The sequence below is a fragment of the Apis cerana genome, linkage group LG15 (genome assembly GCF_029169275.1).
Source record: "Apis cerana isolate GH-2021 linkage group LG15, AcerK_1.0, whole genome shotgun sequence".
Classification (NCBI taxonomy): domain Eukaryota; kingdom Metazoa; phylum Arthropoda; class Insecta; order Hymenoptera; family Apidae; genus Apis; species Apis cerana.
Window position 1 is genome coordinate 4,653,192 of NC_083866.1, and position 21,064 is coordinate 4,674,255.

At 50.9% G+C, this 21,064-nt stretch overlaps 1 protein-coding gene across 1 annotated transcript; it reads right to left on the reverse strand.

Moving 5' to 3' along the window:
* Positions 1-6: 6 nt before the first annotated feature.
* Positions 7-16,904, reverse strand: LOC107994573 (homeobox protein ARX-like). Its single transcript, XM_062085714.1, has 2 exons — positions 15,071-16,904; positions 7-9,672 (listed from the first exon to the last, which is right to left on the reverse strand). The coding sequence occupies exons 1-2, from the start codon at positions 16,029-16,031 to the stop codon at positions 8,810-8,812; spliced, it is 1,824 nt and encodes a 607-aa protein (XP_061941698.1). The 5' UTR covers positions 16,032-16,904; the 3' UTR covers positions 7-8,809.
* Positions 16,905-21,064: the final 4,160 nt, after the last annotated feature.

A 21,064-nucleotide genomic window follows, 5' to 3' on the forward strand; every position in this document is an offset into this window, starting at 1 on the left:
GGGAAATTTGGACAATTTTCGTTTTAATTCGTATTTTTTTACAAGTTCACAATATTCTTATATAGTTCTTAGATAGGTTTAAAGATTAAAAAATATTAAAGATATTTTTAAGGATCGCATCAATTTTTTAATCCGTTAGAGTTAAATCCATTTATAATCCGCAGATATCCTTGAAGATTAAGGCTTTTTCAAATTCTCGAGGATCCGTTCCATTGGAAGATAAATTTATCGAATATCACATCCAACGTACGTGTAATAAAAATAATGTCAACGATATAACTGCTTGAAACAGTTTTTACTTCTTTCCAACACTATTTCCAAAACTACAATTCTCAGAGATCGAAAAAGCAAATTAAGTATAATCACCTTACCATCCGCTATCCTGTACACGCACGCACGCATTCCTTTCCTCCCAAAAGCGAGAAGCATCCCTAGAAATTTTCACCACCCGTATAATCATCGCGAGAAAAATCAACGATCTCGCGGCCACCGATCGCCCCCATTCTTCCATGTAACCAAGACGACGGGTACAGGGTGGATGAAGCAGGTACACATGCATCCTCGTCTCTCGAACACACAGACACACACACACACACACACACACACACTTGGACACGACACGCCTACCTAACGCCGCGACTGCGGCGGAACGCGGCCAGAGAGTTGCCTCGCACCGGTAAATAATGCAAGCCGGGGTAATGGCGCTATCTCTGCGCATCTTTTATTAAACGTTCGCTTCGCCGCCCCTTCCCAACCCTCCCAGCAGCCCACGCCACCCCTCCCTCCTTCCTCCCCCACCCACAACGCCGCTCAACTATCCGAGCCGGAACCCACACCCCCTCAACACCCACGTAGCACAGCCGGGTTATTGCCACCCTGACTGCTCTCTTCTTCGCGGAAAGGTGAGGAGGAGGCCGAGGAGGAGGGGGCACGAGTCTCTATGCCGTTGTTCCACGTTCCTTGTCCACTTGTTCCTCGACGCCAACGATTTTGCCACAGATTTTGCGCAGCTTTTCTTTCTTCGGGTGAAGAGAGAGAGAGAGAGGGGGTGAGTTTTGCTCGGTCAAATCTTGCAACAATATTTGCGGGGAGCATAGTTCATCGATGTAAGATCGTGGCCAAATCATTTTGCAATCGAATCTCGAAAGGAAAAGAAGAAATTTCGAAATTTCTTGACGACTCCACTGGACGCTTCCTATTTAACAATTACAATTGCAACATTCTATAAATGTTATCGAGTTATAAAGGAAGAATTAGAAGAGGAATTCACTTTAGTTGCTTAATCGATTCTACCGAGGAGTTCTTCTTTTATAAAATCTTTCACCTCTCTCCCTCCCTCCCCTTCATCCCTCCCTCCCCACCCCCTCGCAGGATGTGTGCACGATCGAAAAGACGAGGTCGCATTGCGAGGCGTTGGCAATTCGAGCGTGGAAACCCGAAGGGCTGTCGATTTTCGCGGCGGTGCTGATTTCAATTAGCATTATTATTAGAACCGCATCGGCGACAAGGAGAGGAGCGGAGCGGAGCCGATCGTCCTTCTCCCCCCTGGCCCCTCTCGTGCACGCGCACACCCACCTCCTCCGGTCCGGAGCGCGCAGGTCCCTCACGTACACGCGGCCTGGGGACCACCCCGAGCGGCTGACGCTTTGCTAGGGGGTGTTTGAAAGCGGTGAAATCAATGCTTCTGTTTGCACTGTTGAGGTCGAACCGAATTCCGTTCTCCCGCCCGCGTGTTTGTGAGCCTTTGTATATATATATATATATATGTATGTATGTATATGCGTGCGTGTGTGTGTGCGTGTGTGTGCAGTCAGATACGAGCACCACGTTCCACCCACCACGACACACTCGGCCGATCGCTAAGGTGAAAGTGCATGTGGATGGATGTGCATAGGCGACGCCAATTTTCGTCGGAGGCGGCTCTCTCTCTCTCTCTCTCTCTCTCGTTTCTTTTTTCCTCTCTCCTTCTTCCTTTCTTTTTCTCTTTTCTTTTTAATCGAAACTACGACCGCCATACCTCCTTTCTCTCTTTTTTTTCGGCTTCGATCTCCGTCGTCTCTCTCCTTCCTTCCTTCCTTCCTTCCTCCTGTTCCGGTTGCAAAATCAATCGACGCTGCACGGCCGAGGATTAGACTCGATGTCGAAGGTAATCGAAACCCCGGCTGGTAATTAAGCGGATATTTTGATAATAAATTTCGTTAGGTTGGATTTGGATCAGTGGAATTGGATTTTTTTGTTTGATTCACACGATTTCGAGTGGAATTTGAAGAAATTTTGGAAACAACATTTTGGTTTGAGTTTCGATAATCATCTCCCTATTAGATCTTTCTCGATCTTTCGATCTCTCGCAGGTTCGATTATTATGCCGCTTAAAGGAAATCGAGGCGAGCGAACGGAACGGAAATTTGCCAGACGAGTTTTAATCCCCCTCCCTCTGCAACTGAGATAACCGCTTCGAAAGGCTTCCACTTAATTCGCATCAAATGGAGCCAAAGAGGAGAGGTTTCGATGGAATCGGTCCCAAGAAGAAAAGGAAGAAGGAGGGAGGGGTGGCGGCGGCTGCCACCGTCATAATCCCCCCCGGTTGATCTGGTTCCGCTCGCGAGACAAGCGAGAGGACGCGTCCGCATCGCGGGCGGGAAACAGCGGCGCGGGTTGGACGAGGAAAGAGAGTGGCGCGGACGCGAAAGATAACGGCTCGCAGCCAATCGATCGATCCGCGGAGGCTTTTGTTCGTCTACGGTTCGTCCCGCTATCCGATTTAACTACGACTGCCCGGAATCGAGCCGCCACCGTAAGAACCGACTTTGTCCCCTCCCCTCCTCGCAGCTGGGGACCCTGCGAAAATATTGCGCCGTTACAACCCACCCTCCTCCCTTGTTTGTCCACGAATCCTGAGTCTTATGTGATAATAATAATAATAATATTATTCTTCGACAAAGTTTAAAAAGTTAAATGTACGTACGGACGAGAATCGTACGTATGCACGGGGGATCCGATTTCATTAGTTATCTGAACTGGAATTTCGATTGAATTTTGTTGCGTAACTTTGTCGTCACGCGTATGACAAATACAAGAGACGTCGATTCAGGAATACTTGCTCGATGTACAATTATCAATTTACTCGCTACTTCTCTTAATTGCATCGACAAGTAGAAATTTCTTTAATTAAGGTAAACTGCACTTACGTAATAGCTGGATAGCTTTATTATTTCCTTCGAATATAAATTGGACGTTAGAATTCTCCTGTTTACAATTTAAAATGTGAAAAAAAAAGAAAAAAAGAATTACACACATCTCGTTTTCTCGATACAAGTTCCCACGCGCTGTTCAATTAGCTAAACGACTCATTTGGACCCGTAACAATTTTTCTTTACATATCTATTTTTCAAAGAAAATATCGAAACAATCCTTCCAATTTCCTAAACAAACTTCCCATTTCCATCAAACGCCCAATTAACAGATTCCAATCAGCGTGTCGTCCAATTTCGTCCAAGTCGAAATCGTTCCGCAAGACGGGATAGCCTCGTTAACCACGGCTGGACCAATTACCTGTTCCGCGAAACGTCGCTCAAGAAACGTCTCTTTCCTTCCTTCCTCCCCCTTTTTTCCCTTTCCTTTCTTCTTTTTTCTTCTTCTGAAGCATACTTCAGGCCCCGTGTCCTATAAATAGCACGCGCGCGCAAGTGGTGTGCGGCCTCGTCGTATCCGCAGCAGCAGCAGACAGGACGAACGGGGAACGAACAGCTATTGAGCTATTACATGCTTAAGTGGAACAGGGTTGACTGCAGTGGCAACAGCGTGCCTTGCTGGATGCGTGCGACTCGGCGACCTCAAACTGCTAATCCGTAACACGGATCCGGCAGGATCGGTGTGTACAACCGCTGCACAGGAGTCGTCCCGTTGTTGGCACCCGACGGAGAGCGGACGCTGAAGGCGGGGGAAGGACAAAGGGGGTATATACGGTTGACCGTGGATAATTGGTAACTCTAGACCGACTTCCTAACCGGTCGCGCCTTTTCACGCGGCTGATAACGAGCCGCCACCATTTTAAACGCGCCACGGGGAACGGAGAACTTAGCCGGCCTTGCCGTCTAGGTCCAGGAGAATTTATAACACGCAGGTTTTTTTTTCTTTTTCTTTTGTCCCCGTGGACTGCTTGGATTTAAATTAAGAGAATAAATATCGCGTATATAGATATATGAAGAATTGGAAAATTCTGTTTAAAAGTAATTTAAAAATCAATATTTAAGAGTGTATTGTTATTATTTCGCTTATTGCGCCCCCGATAATGAAAAACTTTAATTTCAACAAGAAGGAGTTTCACCATTTTTCGATTTCATTCTTGATACAAACTTCGAATAAATTAGATTCCAAATTAGATTTGTAAAATCTTCCATCTATCTCCACCGACAACTTTCGACGAATTAAAATCGTGACTCGATTAGAACGTATCGAAATATGACACGACCGTGTCCCCCGTTGTTTCCGATATCGATCAATCGTTGATTTTCGACGCTAATGAGCCAATCGTCCCCGAGACAAGCCGACACGAGGGACACCCGCCTAAGAGAGACGGATCGTTAATTAGCGCCCTCCCTCCCTCCGCGTTTGCACCCGTGTTCCATTCTCCGAGGTTAAGCGTCCTCGAGGAAAGAATTCTTCTTCCGTACGTTCCACCTTGGCCCGTCGAGGCTACGCCACTGTGCGCGGGGAGCGAGTGTCGCGCGGGGTTGGTTATTTCACGGTCCACTCGGTCGACTCACACCCCTTACAGGCGGTGGCGGAGCCCCTTTCCAAATCCACCCCTAAGAATTAATTCGAGAGAATCGTCCGGCGGCCGTGCGACAGCCGCCTCTTCCTCCTACCCTCGGATCATCCCTCCTCTCTCTCCCTCCATAGAGGCCACTTTCTTCTTCTTCTTCTTCTTCTTCTTCTTCCTCCTCTTCGCTCTCCTTTCGCATTACCGTTCGCGTCGATCTAACTTACTCCCCCGGAGCTGCCATCCCGGCTTGATAACACCGTCGTTTCGAAGGGTCGAGATAAAAAGGAAAGGGCCTGAAACGCGAGGAGAGAGGGGGAGGAACACGAGGAGGTCTTTTTCATTGTCTACGGTCGAATGGGTTGGTGAGACTGATAAGGCTAATTTTCGCTGCCCTACTGATTTCTGTCTTTTGTCCTCGACGGACGAATTTCTGATTTGCGATTTTTCTTTTTTTTTTTTTCTCTGGAAAAATGTGTATAAGGAGGATCATTTTTGTGTTCCTCCCCTTCGATTTTAATCGATCTATTTCTGAAAAATTTTTTCGTAAGAATTGACCGATTAATTTCCAAAAAAAAAGAAAAAATGTACGGAAGTAACGATGGAAAGAAAACTGATGCAATAAGAAATTTTTGGTGAAATACCTATTAGATTCGGCAGAAACAAAACTTGAACTTTCTTTAATTCCTTAATTATTTCAACTTTCTGCAAATTGAGTTCAAAGTCTTCTTCCTTTCCATTCTTTCTACGGAGATTCATTCATTCATTCATTCAGAAAAACTATATAGTTTAAAATTTTTGCGAATTTTTCCTCGATTCCGTTTCCCAATTGGAAAAATAATAATCTATCGATTTTCTTACACGATTTTGGAGATCTTTTTGAGATTCGAGTTACCAAGTTTCGAGGGTATCGAGAGGATCGATTTGTACGTCCAACGATTCCTCTGCGAACGACGTGTAGTGTTTCATCTGGACTGATTTGCACGCATATGTTCGCATGGACACGAACGACGGGTAAAAATATTTCACGCTGTCGGATGTCGACGAAAAATTCCATTGGGACTGGGTTACAACGACCAGTCGAAATATCTTTCTCATTAATGACGATGAGTAATAGCGTTGTATCGCCAACGTTGAACGTTTCGAGCGATATGTTACCCGCTCATCGACCGCCATTTTTCAGAAGCCGCGCTGCAGATCGACCTTTATAAACGTCGATTCGATCCCTTTTTTTTTTAATTTTTATCTTATGCGAAATTCTCCTCGTTCATTCTAGTTCCACGTTATAATCCAACGTTTTTCCTTCTGGCAATTTTTAACGATTTTTCGTTTCAGGAATCTTGCGTGGACGCATTTGCCAAAAAAAAAAAAAAAAAAAGAAAAGAGAAAGGAGCAAGAGGAGAGGAGTAGAAGAGAAACGAAGGCAAGCGAATTATCGCGTTGCAAAAAGCGCCGATCTCTGCTCGTCAAACGTCCATCATTGTCCCAGAGGAGGCCTTTGTCAGCGCCTCGAAGGCCGGATCAGGAGGCCTGCGCCTCGCCTCGTGCTTTCTAATTTCGGCATCAAAGCAAGGCGCGAGCGATTTTCCGTCAATTGAACGTGGCTGCCTTTGGGACGGGTTGACAACAAGCCGCCACTGTATATCACGAACCGTGCGTGGAAGGCTGGACGACTTTGGACGAACGGCCGTTCAAAGCGCGTAATATTCCTCCGCCATCCGGCCGTCTAATGGCTCGACTCGTTTAGCGCTCTCCGCTCTTTCTGTGCTCGTGCAGCTCCCTCTCTCTCTCTCTCTCTCCCCGCTTTTGCGAAAATTTCCACTCCGCTTCGCCGCGAGAAACCGATTGCGGCTGGACGAAAAAGGAGGGTTGATTGAGAAAAAAAGCAGGTGGAAGAAGTCCGAGTTTAAGAGATAATTAGAATTCCAGGCCTCCTAGATCGTTTAGACTTACAGGTACAGTGTTTATTCACTCGTTATAATAAGCTCGATACGAAATTCTATTCTCATCGCGTTTAAAGAGAGATATTCAAGTCGAAACGGAAACAGTTTCATACTGTAGATCGATTGAATTTAAATTTTATTATCGTCAGAAAATTTTTTCCGATTTTGCCACGTTCGTCCGTTCGAATATCATAGTGCCATTTTATCCGTAATAAAAACGACTCGAGCGTATAACGAAAATAAATGCGCACTGCGTTTAATAATTTTTCGTGAAAATGGATTATTCAAGGGAGGGTGGAGAGTGGATGAGAGCGTTGGAGACGAATGACGAGCATACATAAGGAATATAAAATCGTTGCGGCCACGCGATCGTTCGAATGGACTGGAATACGCATAATACGCAAAGTATGCTCGATTTGCAGCGGCACCTGCATCGGGTGCACGCAGGGTTGATCGATCTTCGTTGAGGCCGGCGCGTATGCTGTATGGGATAATCTGCGTGTATTTACTGGCAAAGGCTTACGAGTGTAACGTACGGTATTTTATTTTACACAGGAACGTTCCACTGCGTTCCGACGTGGTTCAGTTTTTTGCAGTTTTTGCAGCACAAAAAATTTGCTCGCTAAATCCTTCTCTCTCTCTCTCTCTCTCTCTCTCGCTCATCCACTCGCGACAGACACACCCGCTCCGCTAACCCTTTCTCTCACGCACACCTTACCACCTCTTCGCCTTCCTTCTTCCGTTTTTACACCTATTACAGATGATCTCTCCGCCACTTTCTCTCGCCGCCATCAACGAAGGCGTTGAATATGTTACAACGATGTACGAGAAATTTCACCCTTCGTTCACTTTTATACCGAAAATTTTGGATAATCGTGCAATGATAATCTTAAATTCAAGTCGCAAATTTCCCCCCCCTCCCTTTAAAATTCTCAGAGAACAAAAGTCCCACCGATCTTTCGACAATTTACGATGTAACGAGAGATGGATAAAGGAAAAGGAGTTGCACAATTTCCCGACGCGTTTCGCGCTGCACGTAATCGCGAATATTGCACCGAAATAAAAACCGTAATAATAACGCCGCCGCGTACTCGTTCAATTTTTCAATCGCGTATGTATCCGGTTTTACAGCGGCCAACCGTTGTAATCGACCGCCCGTTGTTATTCCAAAGGCCGCGTATCACCGCGTATTTATCTTTCCGCTTGGGATGTCCCCTTCTCCTCGCGTGTTCGGCGAATTTTAAACGAGCCGACAATATCCTCCAAGAGACAGGCTCGTTTTCCGCGCCTCGCCCCCGCGTAAACCGATTACCCTATGATCGTGGGGGAGAGGGAGGGGGCAGTCCATCCCCCGATGCGCGACGATCATCGAACAAAGTGGACGAAACGGATGGGTCGACGGTCGGAGATATATATATATATTCGAGATATGTTTCAAGTGGCTTGAACGCTATTATATTCTTTCCTCGGGAGGAAAGATAACGATGGTTCTCTTCGAGATGGAATTGGTGCAGGTGAAGAACGGAATGGCTGGCGCTATTTACAATTCGCAATTGCGGCGTTCCGCCGTGGATCTCGACGATATTCGACACTGAGGACAACGTGAGTGTGTGCGTGTGTGTCTTTGTTTCTGTGTGTCTACAAATAACGAAGCTATATATATATGTATATGATCGGAATCCACGGAAAGACACCTCGATTCGCTCGAACGATCCCTATTATACATCATCTTACATACTCGGTTTTTTTTATTCCTTTACGCGCTGCCCTCTTCAGTCAAAGCGTATCGAACAACTTTCTTAATAAAAGTACAATAATCGTATCCGTTCGTGTTTCCCTTACCTCGGTGCGTGCAACTACTTACAACTCGATCGACATCGTCCGAAAGATGAAAAGCCGCTTCGACCAAAGGCGGCAGGAGGTTAAAAGTCACCCTTCCACCACCAATTTCTCCCATCCCTCTTACCTCACGCGCATCTCGCAAAGTGCACACTGTACAACGACGCATATTCGCGCCACCCACACTCGCGACGAGTTCACTTTTGCTCGAGTGCGACTACGGCGAAGGCGAGGACGCGGTCCGCGCGACGGATTGTCGAGTTCGCTACGCGTGCGGATGCGTGTGCGGGTGCGGATGCGTGGAGAGGGCAAGGCCCGTGGAGGATGGCGTGGAGGTGGGGGGTGGGCCGGAGGCGGTCGCCGGGGTGGCGGGCAGGTGATGGCCGAAGAACGTCGGCCCCGTGGGGGGGTAGGGGGGCGCGGCCGGGTGATAATAGCCGGGGGGCGGCGGGGGCACGGGTGGCGGGTGGTGGACGTGGGTGTGGGGGTGCGGGTGCGTGTGGGAGTGGGGGAGGGGGTGCTGGTGAGGATGAGCGGCGAAGAGGAAGGCCGGCGCGTAAGGCGGCGGATGGGGCGGCGTGGTGGGCACGGTCGGGCTGTTCACGTCGAGCCCCGGGTTCTGCTTCTTCCACTTGGTGCGCCTGTTCTGGAACCAGATCTTCACCTGGGTCTCGGTCAACGAGAGCGAGAGGGCCAGGTTGAGCCGCTCGCACACCGACAGGTATCTCGTCGTCTTGAACTTGTTCTCGAGGGCGACCAGTTGCTCGTAAGTGAACGCCGTCCTGGCCCTCCTCGGCTTCCCGCCTGTCCCACCGCCGCTCCCCCCGGTCCCGTTTTGGCTGCCCTGGTTCTGACCCTGGCAACCCTGCGCTTGGACGCTGCTCGACGAGGAGGAGGAGGAGGAGGATTGCCTCTTCTTGCAGTTGGCCGAGGCCACGTTGCTCGCCGCACTCGCGTTCCCGTCTCGCCCCGCGCTCGAGGACTCTTGGTCGGCCACCCTCATCTCCACGTCCTCGTCCTCCTCCTCCTCGTCCGCCTCCTCGTCCATTTCCTCCATCCCCGCCTCGGGCGTGCCCTCCTCGTCCTCTTGGCCGCTCCCGCAGGCGAACTCGCCCCGCGAGTCACCATCTGAAAACAGCAATCGCGCGAGTTAGACGCGGGGGAAAGAAGAAGAAGAAGAAGAAGAAGAAGTCGGTGGTGGTGGTGGCGGTGGGCAAGGAAAGCGATACGGTGTTGCGTGACAAAAATTGATTACACCGGTGGGGGGAGGATTGGGTGGGATGGGGCGAGATTGCCGGTCGGGTGTCGGTTTACCCTGTGACAAAGCGGTAACGCGACCCCGGCCGTTGTTTCACGCCCGATCCTCCGCGTCTCCGCGCGGAAGACCAGGCCGCGATGGGGCGCGAACTCGATACCGCATTACACGAGGGAAAATGAAAAAGAGATGATCTCCATTTATCGGGGTGGAAAATAGGCGAGGAACGGGACTCCAACTCGCGCCGATCGACCCTCTTATCCCGTCAGCGTACAGTCACCGCGCCGGTTTCGAAAAAACGCGCTTGTCCACGGCTATCGGTTTTAACGGGGGACGCGTCGTCGATGCGGTTTCGGTGGAAAGTCTCGTGCCGCGTTTAATTTTACCCCTCTCCGTTTCGGTGAGGATACTTTTCTCATTTAACGTTTATCCTCTCGAACCGACGATATTTAACAACATTCCATAGGTAGCTGGATTCATCTATCTTGTCTCAAAGAGGGGGGCAGAGAAAAGTCAGAATTGAGCAGTGTTGCAACGTATCCAATCGCGAAAATCTCTCGTAGCTTTGAAGACGTATTCCTGGGATGCCGATCTCTGGACCCGACAAAACGATCGGCTGATACGCGCGAATCAGATGGAAAAGGAGAGAGAGAGAGAGAGTAATAAGCGGGCACCCGGTCGGCCGGAATCGGAGGGAAAGAGAAAGAGAGCGGCCAATCGTTCGCTCAATGAGAGAGGAGATTGGAGATTCAATCAGCACGCAGATGTCCCGGGGACAGATATTCCCTGGCTCCGGTCCGTGGAGGCTGGGGGCGCCCCTGTGGGAGGGGGTGGGGATAGGTTTCCGGATAAAACCAGAGAGACGGAAAGAGAGAGATTGAAAGAGACGGATGGGCGGTTGAAGAGAGAGGAGAAGACAGCTGGGAGCAAAGGAGGAAGAGGGGACGGGCGGATGGAGAAATGGAGAGATGGAGAGAGAGAGAGAGAGAGACGGTGCAACTTCATCCGAATTGGCGTGGCTCGTGGCCCATAGCCCGTAGCCCAGCACCGTGCCTGGGGGTTGGAAGTCCGTAGGGGGCGACGGATCGAGAAGGTTTACGTCGTAATGGGATTTGTATCTCGTTAACGCGCGATCGTTCTTGCAGGCCGTCGTACAGGCCGCCGCCGACCGCCTCTCCCCCCCTCTCCCCTCTTCCATAGCTTCCTCTTTCTTTGCCTATTTTCCGCCACCGGCCCTCGTATCTTTCAACTCCACACCGTGGCCCACAGGCTACATCCTTCCCTCCCTTCACCCCCTCCTTTCTTTTTTTCCTATTGTACAGGCGTTGCGCCGATTGATCGGCCTCTAATTGAATCGCGTAATTTATATTGTTCCTCCGACTCTCCATTTTCCAACCGACCGTTGCCGCGTTTTTTCCCCAACGAATATCCTCGTGCTTCCCTCGAAATCCTTTAATCGTTTCTAATTAAACGATATCGTTCTTCTTCTTCTTCTTCTTCTTCTTTATCGTTATTTTATTCCCTCTCGGTCGCATTCGAATTCTTTCGATACGAGTCTCAGCGTTGACAATTTTCTAATCGAATTTCGATCATTGTTCCGTACTTTTCTCCGATTCGTTTTCATTAGCTGCCAATTCGATCACTCTCGATTGTTCGAGATAAATTTTTTAACAGTTGGAAAGGCTTTCCCAGGAAAGGCGAATCCATCGCGAGGCCAATTAGGTTCGATAACTCGCAACCTCTTATCGCGCTTAACGATATTTTACACCGTCGATGGCATTTATCTCGTTTAGATCTTCTTCATTAAGCACGATCGCTGGTCTCTCGCGCGGGAGAATCGATATTCGAGGGGGGAGGGTTAAGGTCCCCAGGGGGTGGCGTAAGAGGACACGAGGGGGCGCAGTCAGGAACACTTATTTCGGTTTTCCTCATTAAGCACAATGACAGCGTTTGAAAACGAGTATCGCGGCTTGGGAATAGGCAGACTGCCCTTCATCCTTCCCCTCCTCCCCCTCGGATGATGACGTTGACGAAGCGTTGCGAGACGGTTGGATCGAAGCCTAGAAACGCTTAATGGGCGGCGGGAATGTTAGGAATATTGGTGTGAAATTTCGTGTGGGCAGAGCAATAATGGAGGAAGATAAACGAGGCGAGGTTGATCACGATCGATCGAGATTTAACAGCGGTCTGTTTGTTTTACGAGCGGCCGGCCAATTATAGATTGGCAAGTGTCGAATAATCAGGTTCTTGGATACGTTCCGCTCTTCATAAAGGATAAATCTATAGGTTTGGAACACATATGGTCACGTGTCTAAAATCTGTGGGGAGGAAATATCGGTGGGTGATTGATCCAATAAACTAGGGTTGAAATTGCTTTTACCATCGCTCGATCTAAACACAGTTTAATTATTTGGCTTGGTTGCGTACGAATACAAACGATTAAATCCTTCAATTTCGAAACTTTTCCTTTCCATTCCTAATATATTTCTGTCACTCCTCGTAAAAAAGAAATATTTATATAATCTATTCATCGAGTGAAAGACTCGCTCCAACAAATTTCACTTCCATTTTCTTTTCAATTCGACCGCTTTTTCTTCGCAAAGAATTATCCCTTGCACGCGTTAATGCTCCTTCACCTCACTAATTTCCCACAAATTTCGTTATCTCGACAAGATACGCGAGCAAATATACGGATACAATTATCATACCGTTTCCAAAACTTGGGACAATGAGCGTGGAACAAAGACAATTTTAAGAGCAACCCCGCCCCCCTCCTCCGAGGGAGCTGTTCAACCAACTACAGCGCACACTATCCAATCGGTAATTACAATTTTTCCAGAAAAATCTAGCGGAAAATCCGAGTGAGATTTCGAGTCGTGAGGGGCGGGGGGGTGAACGTTCCCGGTCGGAGAATCGGTGGCGTGTGCAAAAGGGGGAGAGACGGTGGGGCGACGACGAGGGAGAAGTCATTATGATGCAGAAGAGCCAATTTTCTGGGCGGCTTGGCGCGATGCGACGCGATACGCCGCGATGCTGCGCGATTATCATAACAACCGGCGATATTATTCCGTCGCCGGATTTGCAGCGGGGGTGGAGAGAGCTTCGCCGGTCGAAACGGATTTCAACCGATCGGCCGGCTGCCTCTGATGCACTTTTAATGGGTATTCCTGACCACCCTGCAAGATGGATGGGCCGAGAATCGTGGTAATCCCGATTTCATCGCCTCCTCGATCGATCCTCCGAGAAGCCGTCCTCTCCTCCCTTTCCTCCTCCTCTCCGCACTTTTACTTTACCTCGTTTATCTATTTACATCCAAACTTTTACCCTTCGTCGCGTTTCTTTTCTTCATCATCCATAATTTTCGTATTATCGTTTCATCCATTCTTTCACGTTTCACATTCACGTTGCCCCTCAATTCGGCAATTTTCTTCCACCTTCGCTCCCTCTCTCCCCCTTTCACGAATTCGCCCACTCCGTTATTACGGATATCTTTTCTCACGCGACTTCTCTCTCGCGGAAGATGGAAGATGTATCCATCCATCGGTTGACAGGGCCGGTTGATTTCGTTTGCAGCCAGCGTCCCGTACCGGGATAAAGGGACGATAATGATGGGGTTCAAGGACTGGTTAACGCAGATTAGCGGAGCAATTTGTCACGCTCCGACAGGCCGCCCTCGCGAGCCCCCCTCCCCCTCCCCTCTCCGCGGGTCTGCACGTCCCCCTACACCCAACCTTGGTCCCTTTTCACCCCCTTCGTTGGACGATTCCTCCGCCCACCCTCTGTTATCGGAGCCAGGGATCCTTCCTTCTTATCTGTCCGCCAGACTCCATTAAATTCGAAAGTCAACTGTGAAATTGGGATCCTCGCGCGCGCGCGCGTGCTCCGGATTCGATCATCGACATTATCGGGACCGGATAAGCTTTCCGCGCCAGATGACTCGATTACTAGCCTACTCGCGAGCGAACAATTTAATAAAATTCCGGCTGAATCTTGCTTCGAAATAACGCATCCGTAATGTACTTGCTTCACGTTATTACCGTCGATTTTTATATATGTATAAAATATATTTTTATATATATATTTTCAAAATAAGTTTCAACTTTGATACTTTATCGTGAATAAAATTGGAATTACGTCGAATCGAATCGAGGGACGATCCCTGTTTCCTTCTCCAAAAGTCATCTTCTTCGAATAAATTGTTCGTTTTCGTTTTCGGGTGGCGATTAAAACGTGAGACACGAGTTTAAGCGGATCACGACGGAACGAATGGCATTAGAAGAGGGCATTAACGGCGACATTCGACCGTTCCGCTTCAACCCTTGTTCCCGGTAAAGCGTCTACATCATCACTTTTGTCGGAATCCCCGCAACTAACGCAAATAACTCTGAAACCGGCGAAATTGCAGGACGCGCGGGGAACAAGCCGTCCTCCCATCCGTCTAAACTTAGAAACGAGGAAGAAGCGTCGAATAAGGGGGCGGTGGTGGAGAGGAGATGCGCCCGGGGACGAAAAGAAATCCACGTTCAAGATCGCGGGATCTCGAGACGGGCGGGAGAGACGAGGACCATATGTTTCCTCCTCGATGGAGAAAAAGAGCGGAGCGCGATGTTTTGGTGGACGATTACGAGGACGGGCGCGAGAAAGGAGGAAGCAATAAACATGCGAGCTGATGTCTCGTGGGGAACGAAAGCCGGTCGAGATTAGGTGGAGGCTTTGCGAGTCGCTCGAATGCGAATATGATCCTCGCTCCGGATTAATCGGCCAACCAAATTTCCGACCAAATTTATTAGCGGAGGAGAAGGACGGTGTAACGGAGCGTTTCTAACAGACCGACGGTTCGATCTCTTCTGTACGAAAGTGTAAATATTCGGCGGATTTGTCGCGATCGATCGTGTTTGCCGGGAAGGAATTAATAACTCGATAATACCGTACATTGTAACGGACGATAATATTGGAATGAAATTTCGAACATGTTTATATATGTATATATATACATATGTTTAAACCATCGTATTCCGATCCTCCTAAATTTCCCCGTTACTGCTCACCGTTTGAAACGTTGAGCTCGAGCAACGCGTCGATCCCCTCCGCTAGAAAATTTGTGGGATCGTCAGCGTTCGTTCGAGTAGACGGCACACGACTCGTTTTACAAAGAAATAGAAAAGCGATCGTTGCCAGCACAGTGTTTCAAGTATCGATGGATCGAGCGATCCGAGGAATCACCAGACGTATCGGAATGGAAATCGAAGAGCAAACTGGACGAGTAATCACCTTCGTGCACGCTGTCGGCCCGCCGATGTCGCCGATGCTGAACGCGGCTGTGCACCACCCTCCCGCCGGTGAACTTGTTCGGATCCAATATATTCTCGACCGAGAACGCGAGACACCGTTTGTTCGCTTGGACGGTGCTCGCGGTCGTGGTGATGCCACCGCCGGTCGAGGTGCCGGTCGTTCGTGGCGCGTTGCCGGAAGTGCAGACGGTCATCACGGTCGACGCGGCGGCGGCGGCTGCGGCGGCGGCGGCGGCGGCGGCGTGCGCGGATATGTACACAGGTGTGCCGTGGGCAGTAGCGGTCTGTTCACCGCTTTGAACACACGAGAAAGGGTGGACGCCTCGGGCGGCGAACGGGTTAAGGAACTGGTCGGATCCACCGCCGCCCCTCGACGAAGGGGCGGTCAAGTCTACCGGGCTGCTCGGGTTGCTCTCGTCCACCTCGTCCCGACAAACGTCCACCTCGACCTCCTCGTCCTCCTGGTAACTTCCGTTCCGATCTCCCGGATGCACTTCCTCCTCCTCCTCCTCCTCCTGCTCCTCCTCGTCCTCTTCGTCCTCGACCACGTTCCTCCTCCTCCGCCGCCTCCTCCTCCTCGCGCTCCTCTCGTCGCGATCGCCGTTCTCCTCCGCCTCCTCCTCCTCCTGCTCCTCCTCCTCCTCCTCCTCCTCGGCCTCGTCCTCTTCCATCCTCTTCGACCGCACCGATTCCATCTCGTGGAAAGTCGCCTCGTTCCCGTCCAACGGGCGGAGGATCGGCGAGGTCGGCGAGGGCGAGTGCTGCTGCTGGCGCGCGTTCTCGTAGCGGACAAAAGGCTCGGCGGCGGTGCGTACGTGGAGCAACACGTGCCTCCTTTCTTGAGGCGGCAGCGACAACCCCGCACGCATATCCGCTTCCTCCCGCGGTAGAACGACCGGCCCTAGAGGCGACACGGTCCTCCCTTCCTGCATCCTCCACATAACCCTTCGAGGTTATCTCTCCTTTACCTCCTCCTCGCCTCTCGATCCTCCATTCTCTTCTTCCGATGCTCCGCTCACGAAACTACCGTTGCTACTACTGTCACTGCTCGTGAGAGAGCGAGAAAAATTCACACAATTACGGATCCTCAAACGGTACTGGGAAACGGGCGCACCCCGACTCGGCGAGTCATCACTCACACCCCCCGATCACACTCCAATTCCATCACTGACCCCTCTCCACCCGTGCCACACTAATTTCTCTCCTCCTCTCCGCTATCCTCCTGGAAGAAGAGCGAGGAGGAGAGCACCAAAAACGTTCGATATTACGCGAGTACAACCGGAACCGGATCTCGCTTCTTCCTCTCGAGAGAACACGACGGAAGCGAGCGCGCGACGAATCAGCACGAATCAGGCGAGCGCGACCGAGGGTGCCGCGTTGCGTACGTAGAATCCGTGCGAAATCGCGGTCGGCGATCAGAGCGTGGTCGGGCGCGCGATTAGCAGTGTCTTTGGTGAGTGAGAAGCGGCGCGCGTCCCGTGGAAGCTGGCCTCGGGACCTCCACGTAGAGCCATGGTGGCTTGAATAGGTGGTATATCGGCGTATTATTAGTAGCGGAGGAGCCGTCGTAGGAGACGTGGTCGGGCGTACCGGCGTACCCCGTCTGGTGGGGTGGTTGTTCCGCCTCGAGTGGGCGTGTCCAACCCCTGCCGGCTTACCAGAGTGTGCCGTGACCGGCGAGGGGGCGTGCACGGTGTACAGGGGGTTGCGCGCACACACGTGCTCTACCCCGAGCCGTCCGTGGTGGGTCGCGATCCATGTCCACCGCGGGCGGCTCTCTCTCGCCCGTGTTGGTCGGACGCCCGCGCCAACGATCACTTACACGATCACGAGGACGCGCGCGATCCACCCAGACACCAAGCCGCGGCTAGTGAATGGACGGGCACGAACACGAAATCGGGAAACAGAGGCCGCGTGCAGACGTTTCGCGGCCCCACGAGCGAGCTTTCGCCAGATACTCGGGTATGTACACACAGGGAGAGCCCTACCTTCCCTCCCTCCCTCCCTACACCAGCTTTCTATCCGCCCTCCCACTCCCTCTCGCCCCACTCCCTCGGATCCGGACCGGCTAAAGTGGTTTGTCTTTGATTTAACCACCACCGCCGCCGCCGTCCATGGAGGAACGCTTTTCCCTCCACGCACGTTGCCATCGTTCAGCGTTTCCCGGAGGATGTGCGGAGGAGTTGCACCTCTACCTGCTAGATATGTATGTATATATTCGTTTGTCGATCATCTTGGCACGCTCGCTCGGTGTACGATGCAATTACGTCCAAGATCTTTCGGCGTGTCTTCGGGCGGCTTTGGCTTTTTGGAGGATGGAACGGTCGAACGGAGGAAACGATGCCACTGTTCGCGGTAGCGGCGTGGCTGTATTGCCGCCGCCGCCGCCGCTCTTAACTCGGCGCACGGATATTGTTTACCCGACCATTTAGGTAATTGCTGGCCTACCGCCCTGCCAGCCAATCGAACGTAACCGGCGGATGAGCCTGCAATACCGAGGCCCTCCTCCTCCGATCAACCCTCTCTCGTCCCGCGTGCACACGGATCTCTCTCTCTCTCTCTCTCTCTCTCTGGCTCGCCATTTTTCCTCCCTTTTCAACTTTGTTATCGTTACCGATAGACGAGCGCGTCTATAGAGATCCGGCTTTTGTTTGTCGTTCGATCCGCGCTCGTGTTGCAGGAAGCAGCTCCCTGCCCTCCCCTTGTCTCCGATCATCGTCGAATTAGCTCGAGCCCAATCGTTCCACGAGATTGACGCTCTCTGATCGATTCTTTCCACGAAATTGGAGAGAGCTTTTTTCCCATCGTTCGATGACCGAACGGGGGAAGCGGAGTTTTGGGATGTAATCCATAACCTGGAGTTGGAAAGGAGCTTTCAGCGAAAGGAGTAGCGGAGGAGAACGGAAAGATTGCACGAATCTTTTCGAAAGAAGCGAGCTTGAGAAGCGAGCCTCGAAACTTTAAAGCTACGCGTGATTCGATATCGAACTCTTGGAAATTACCAATCGTTCAATTTATCCGAAAGAAGAAAAGACCCGGCTAACCGCACCCCGACAACTGAAAAACCTCTTCCAAAACTAATTTTCCTAATTAACCGACCGGCAAACAGCCGAATTAACGGTTCGACACGGCCGACCATAATCGCTCCACACCGTAAAAGGGTTAAACGATCGAAACGTATTTCCCAAGTCGTTGGGAAAATGCTCGCCCGGCTTTGCCTTCTCTTCACCCGCCCGCTAATAAGCTGTAATAATAGGGCGGCTATCCTCTCTCCCTCGCGTCGCTCGAATCGATAAGCATAATGAACCAGATCAAATATTTATAATCCTTACGAGGCCGCTTTATCGAGTTTTACTTGGACAGTACAGATGTTCCTGATTCGCGTAATCGCATCCAGTTTGCAAGGGGCGAGGGCGAGGGGACAGGGGAGGCGAATACCGCGCGGCGGTAACTGGAAACTGGCTGAAGCCCGACGGTTTTCCAGTGGAGGAGAGGGAGGAGAGGGGTGGGGGCAGCTGGTAGTTGGCCAGCTACTAATTTTCGCCCGCTCGCCGCCCGGCTAATGAGCATTATCGTAAATTTATTTCGGGTATATACCACCACGGCACCCGGCCACCGCATAAGAACTAACAAATTAATTTAATTCGTAAATGACACGTACGGCTTGCACGGTGCATTTACTGCATTGAATGCCGGCGCGCCGGGCGCGGCTCAATTTGCAGGCCGGCCACCAAAGCTTAATTAAAAATTTACACCGACAATGCGGCACGTTCCGCACGTGCCCGGATTGTTGTTGTTGTTGTTGTTGTTGTTGTCGTCATTGTCGTCGGTTCAACTGTCTCTCGGTGGCGAAAGCTTTCTTGCGCGAGGGTTCTAAAAAAGGAGGAGGGGAAGGGAGAGAGATGCGGAAGATGCGCGTTAATAAGCGGAAACTCTTTTCGAAACTCATCGACTCGTTGGTGCGGTGGAATAGAAAGGAGAACAGGTTGTTAACCTGTGGAAGATTGGGGTTGGTACCCTCGGCGAGGTCGCAGGTGGAGCGCACCGGCGGATTATCCTATACCTGGCAAAGTGATGTGGGTTTAGGCGAGCGTCCCTAATAGTTCCGAAACGGTGCAAGCGGAGTCGAGGAGCGAGCTAGGCGGATGGGAATGGAGGAGAGGAGAGCGAGAGGGCGGCATAGGGGTTGCGCTGTTGCTAGAGCAGGACAGATCGATACGCGGCGGGCGAGCGCGAGGGACAAGGACGGGGCGACGGGACATGCGATCGGGCGGAGAAAGACGTAAATATGGAGTAAGGGGCGACGGGCGAAACAGAGAAAGGACGAAAGGTGGAAGGTGGCGGAGAAGCGGGGAGGAGGGGAGGGGAGAGGAGGGGGTAGTTTGGAACGAAGATCGAACAGACCAGCCGTGACCAATTTGCGCCCGTTCCTGCTCTCGATTCCGATCCCGGTCTCGCTCTCTCGTCCACGCTCTCTCACACGCACGCATACACGCCCGCGCGCGAATACTATCCAATCCTGTACGCGTACAGCGTAAGTATATATACATACACACATATATACACGGCACACACGAAACGAGCGGAATCTTCCTCTCGCGACGAGGGTGGCATAGTAGCCCGCACTACTAGTGGTAGCAACGATGGCAAAAGATCGGGTAGGAAAGTCGGCGCTGCGTTGTCGCTGTGCTTGTGCACACAGCGCCGGCCACCCCAAAAGTTTCACGCCTATCTGGACCGACGCGGCACCCACTTCTATCCGCGTCACGATAATTGGCCAATTAAAACCGGCCGAGAGCGTTCGAGTTACCTGGCATCCGATAATTATACGGTATCCTCGCGGTGGTTCGACCACCACGTATCCACGCGACCAAGGGAGGGCGCCGGAAAGGGAGGTGGCCCCGCTCCACCTGGCCTGAAGGGAGGAACCGGATGGATCTGACGTGGGGGAGGAGGAGGAGGAGGCGGTGGAAGGAAGAGAGGAAGGTTGGAATCGACTATTCCGATTACGTGGCTTCGGGATCCTCTCCCTCCCCCCCTCTCTCAGTCTCTCCTCGCGGCTTGTCCCGCCACACCCCCTCTCGGGCCTTCCCTCTCGACGTCCTGTCCTCTTCTACGTAAATCAATGCGGCCAGCACGCCCTCTCCTTAACCCCGTGACGCATGACTGGAATATTCCTCGGTTCTCCGCGTTCATCCGCGGTCTGTTTACCGGGACTCGTTTCAACCCCCTCCCCCCCGAGTCGATATCGATGTATAACGGCGGTTCGATCTCTTGGCCCTGTGTGTGTGTACGTGTGCGCGCGCCAGGTGACTCGATAAGAAGGGTGGACTGGCTGGTTGTGCTTGGGCTGGTGGAGAAACCGGTGGTCGGCCGGCTTGATCGACAGCTCGTTAGCCGGCATGTTAATTGATTCGATCCTTCGAGGGAGGGGGATGGAGAATTCGATGATTTTCGAGCAAGGGTGTTGGACGTTTCGGCGGACGAGGATCGATGGAAAATTCGTGATCGCTTTGTTCGGGTCGCGGAAGTTCATCTTAGCGGAACGGCCAAATATAATAACGACGTTTCAATTATTTTATCGCGATAGCAATTTCACGTACAATCGCTTTTTTTTTGAAATTATCTCTTACCACGCGAGCGCGAGAGCGAGAGTAAGAGCGTCCGTTTATAGTCATCCGGATTATTTATCATTCGTATTCAGATATATTCGATTCGCTTTCTATGCGTCCCTTACACTCTTGCGAATCAAGCAAGTAAGATTTTATGTAAATTGGATTGCGTAATTTGTTTCTCACGCTGGAATGGATGGATTTTCGAAACGAATTTTCATTCGATGTTTTTCATTTACCTCAGCTATGAATTGTTCACGAGTAAAAAAAAAAAAAAAATAAAAAAAATAGAAAAAAAAAAGTAAAAAAATCCACGCTCTTCTCAATTTTGCATCTCGAAAATAAACACGTACAATTTTCAT

Coding starts and splice junctions, on each gene's coding strand:
- LOC107994573 (XM_062085714.1), bottom strand. CDS start 16,031: ATGTGGAGGATGCAGGAAGGGAGGACCGTGTCGCCTCTAGGGCCGGTC. Junction 9,673..15,070: donor GGCCGACAGCGTGCACGAAG/GTGATTACTCGT, acceptor TGCTGTTTTCAG/ATGGTGACTCGCGGGGCGAG.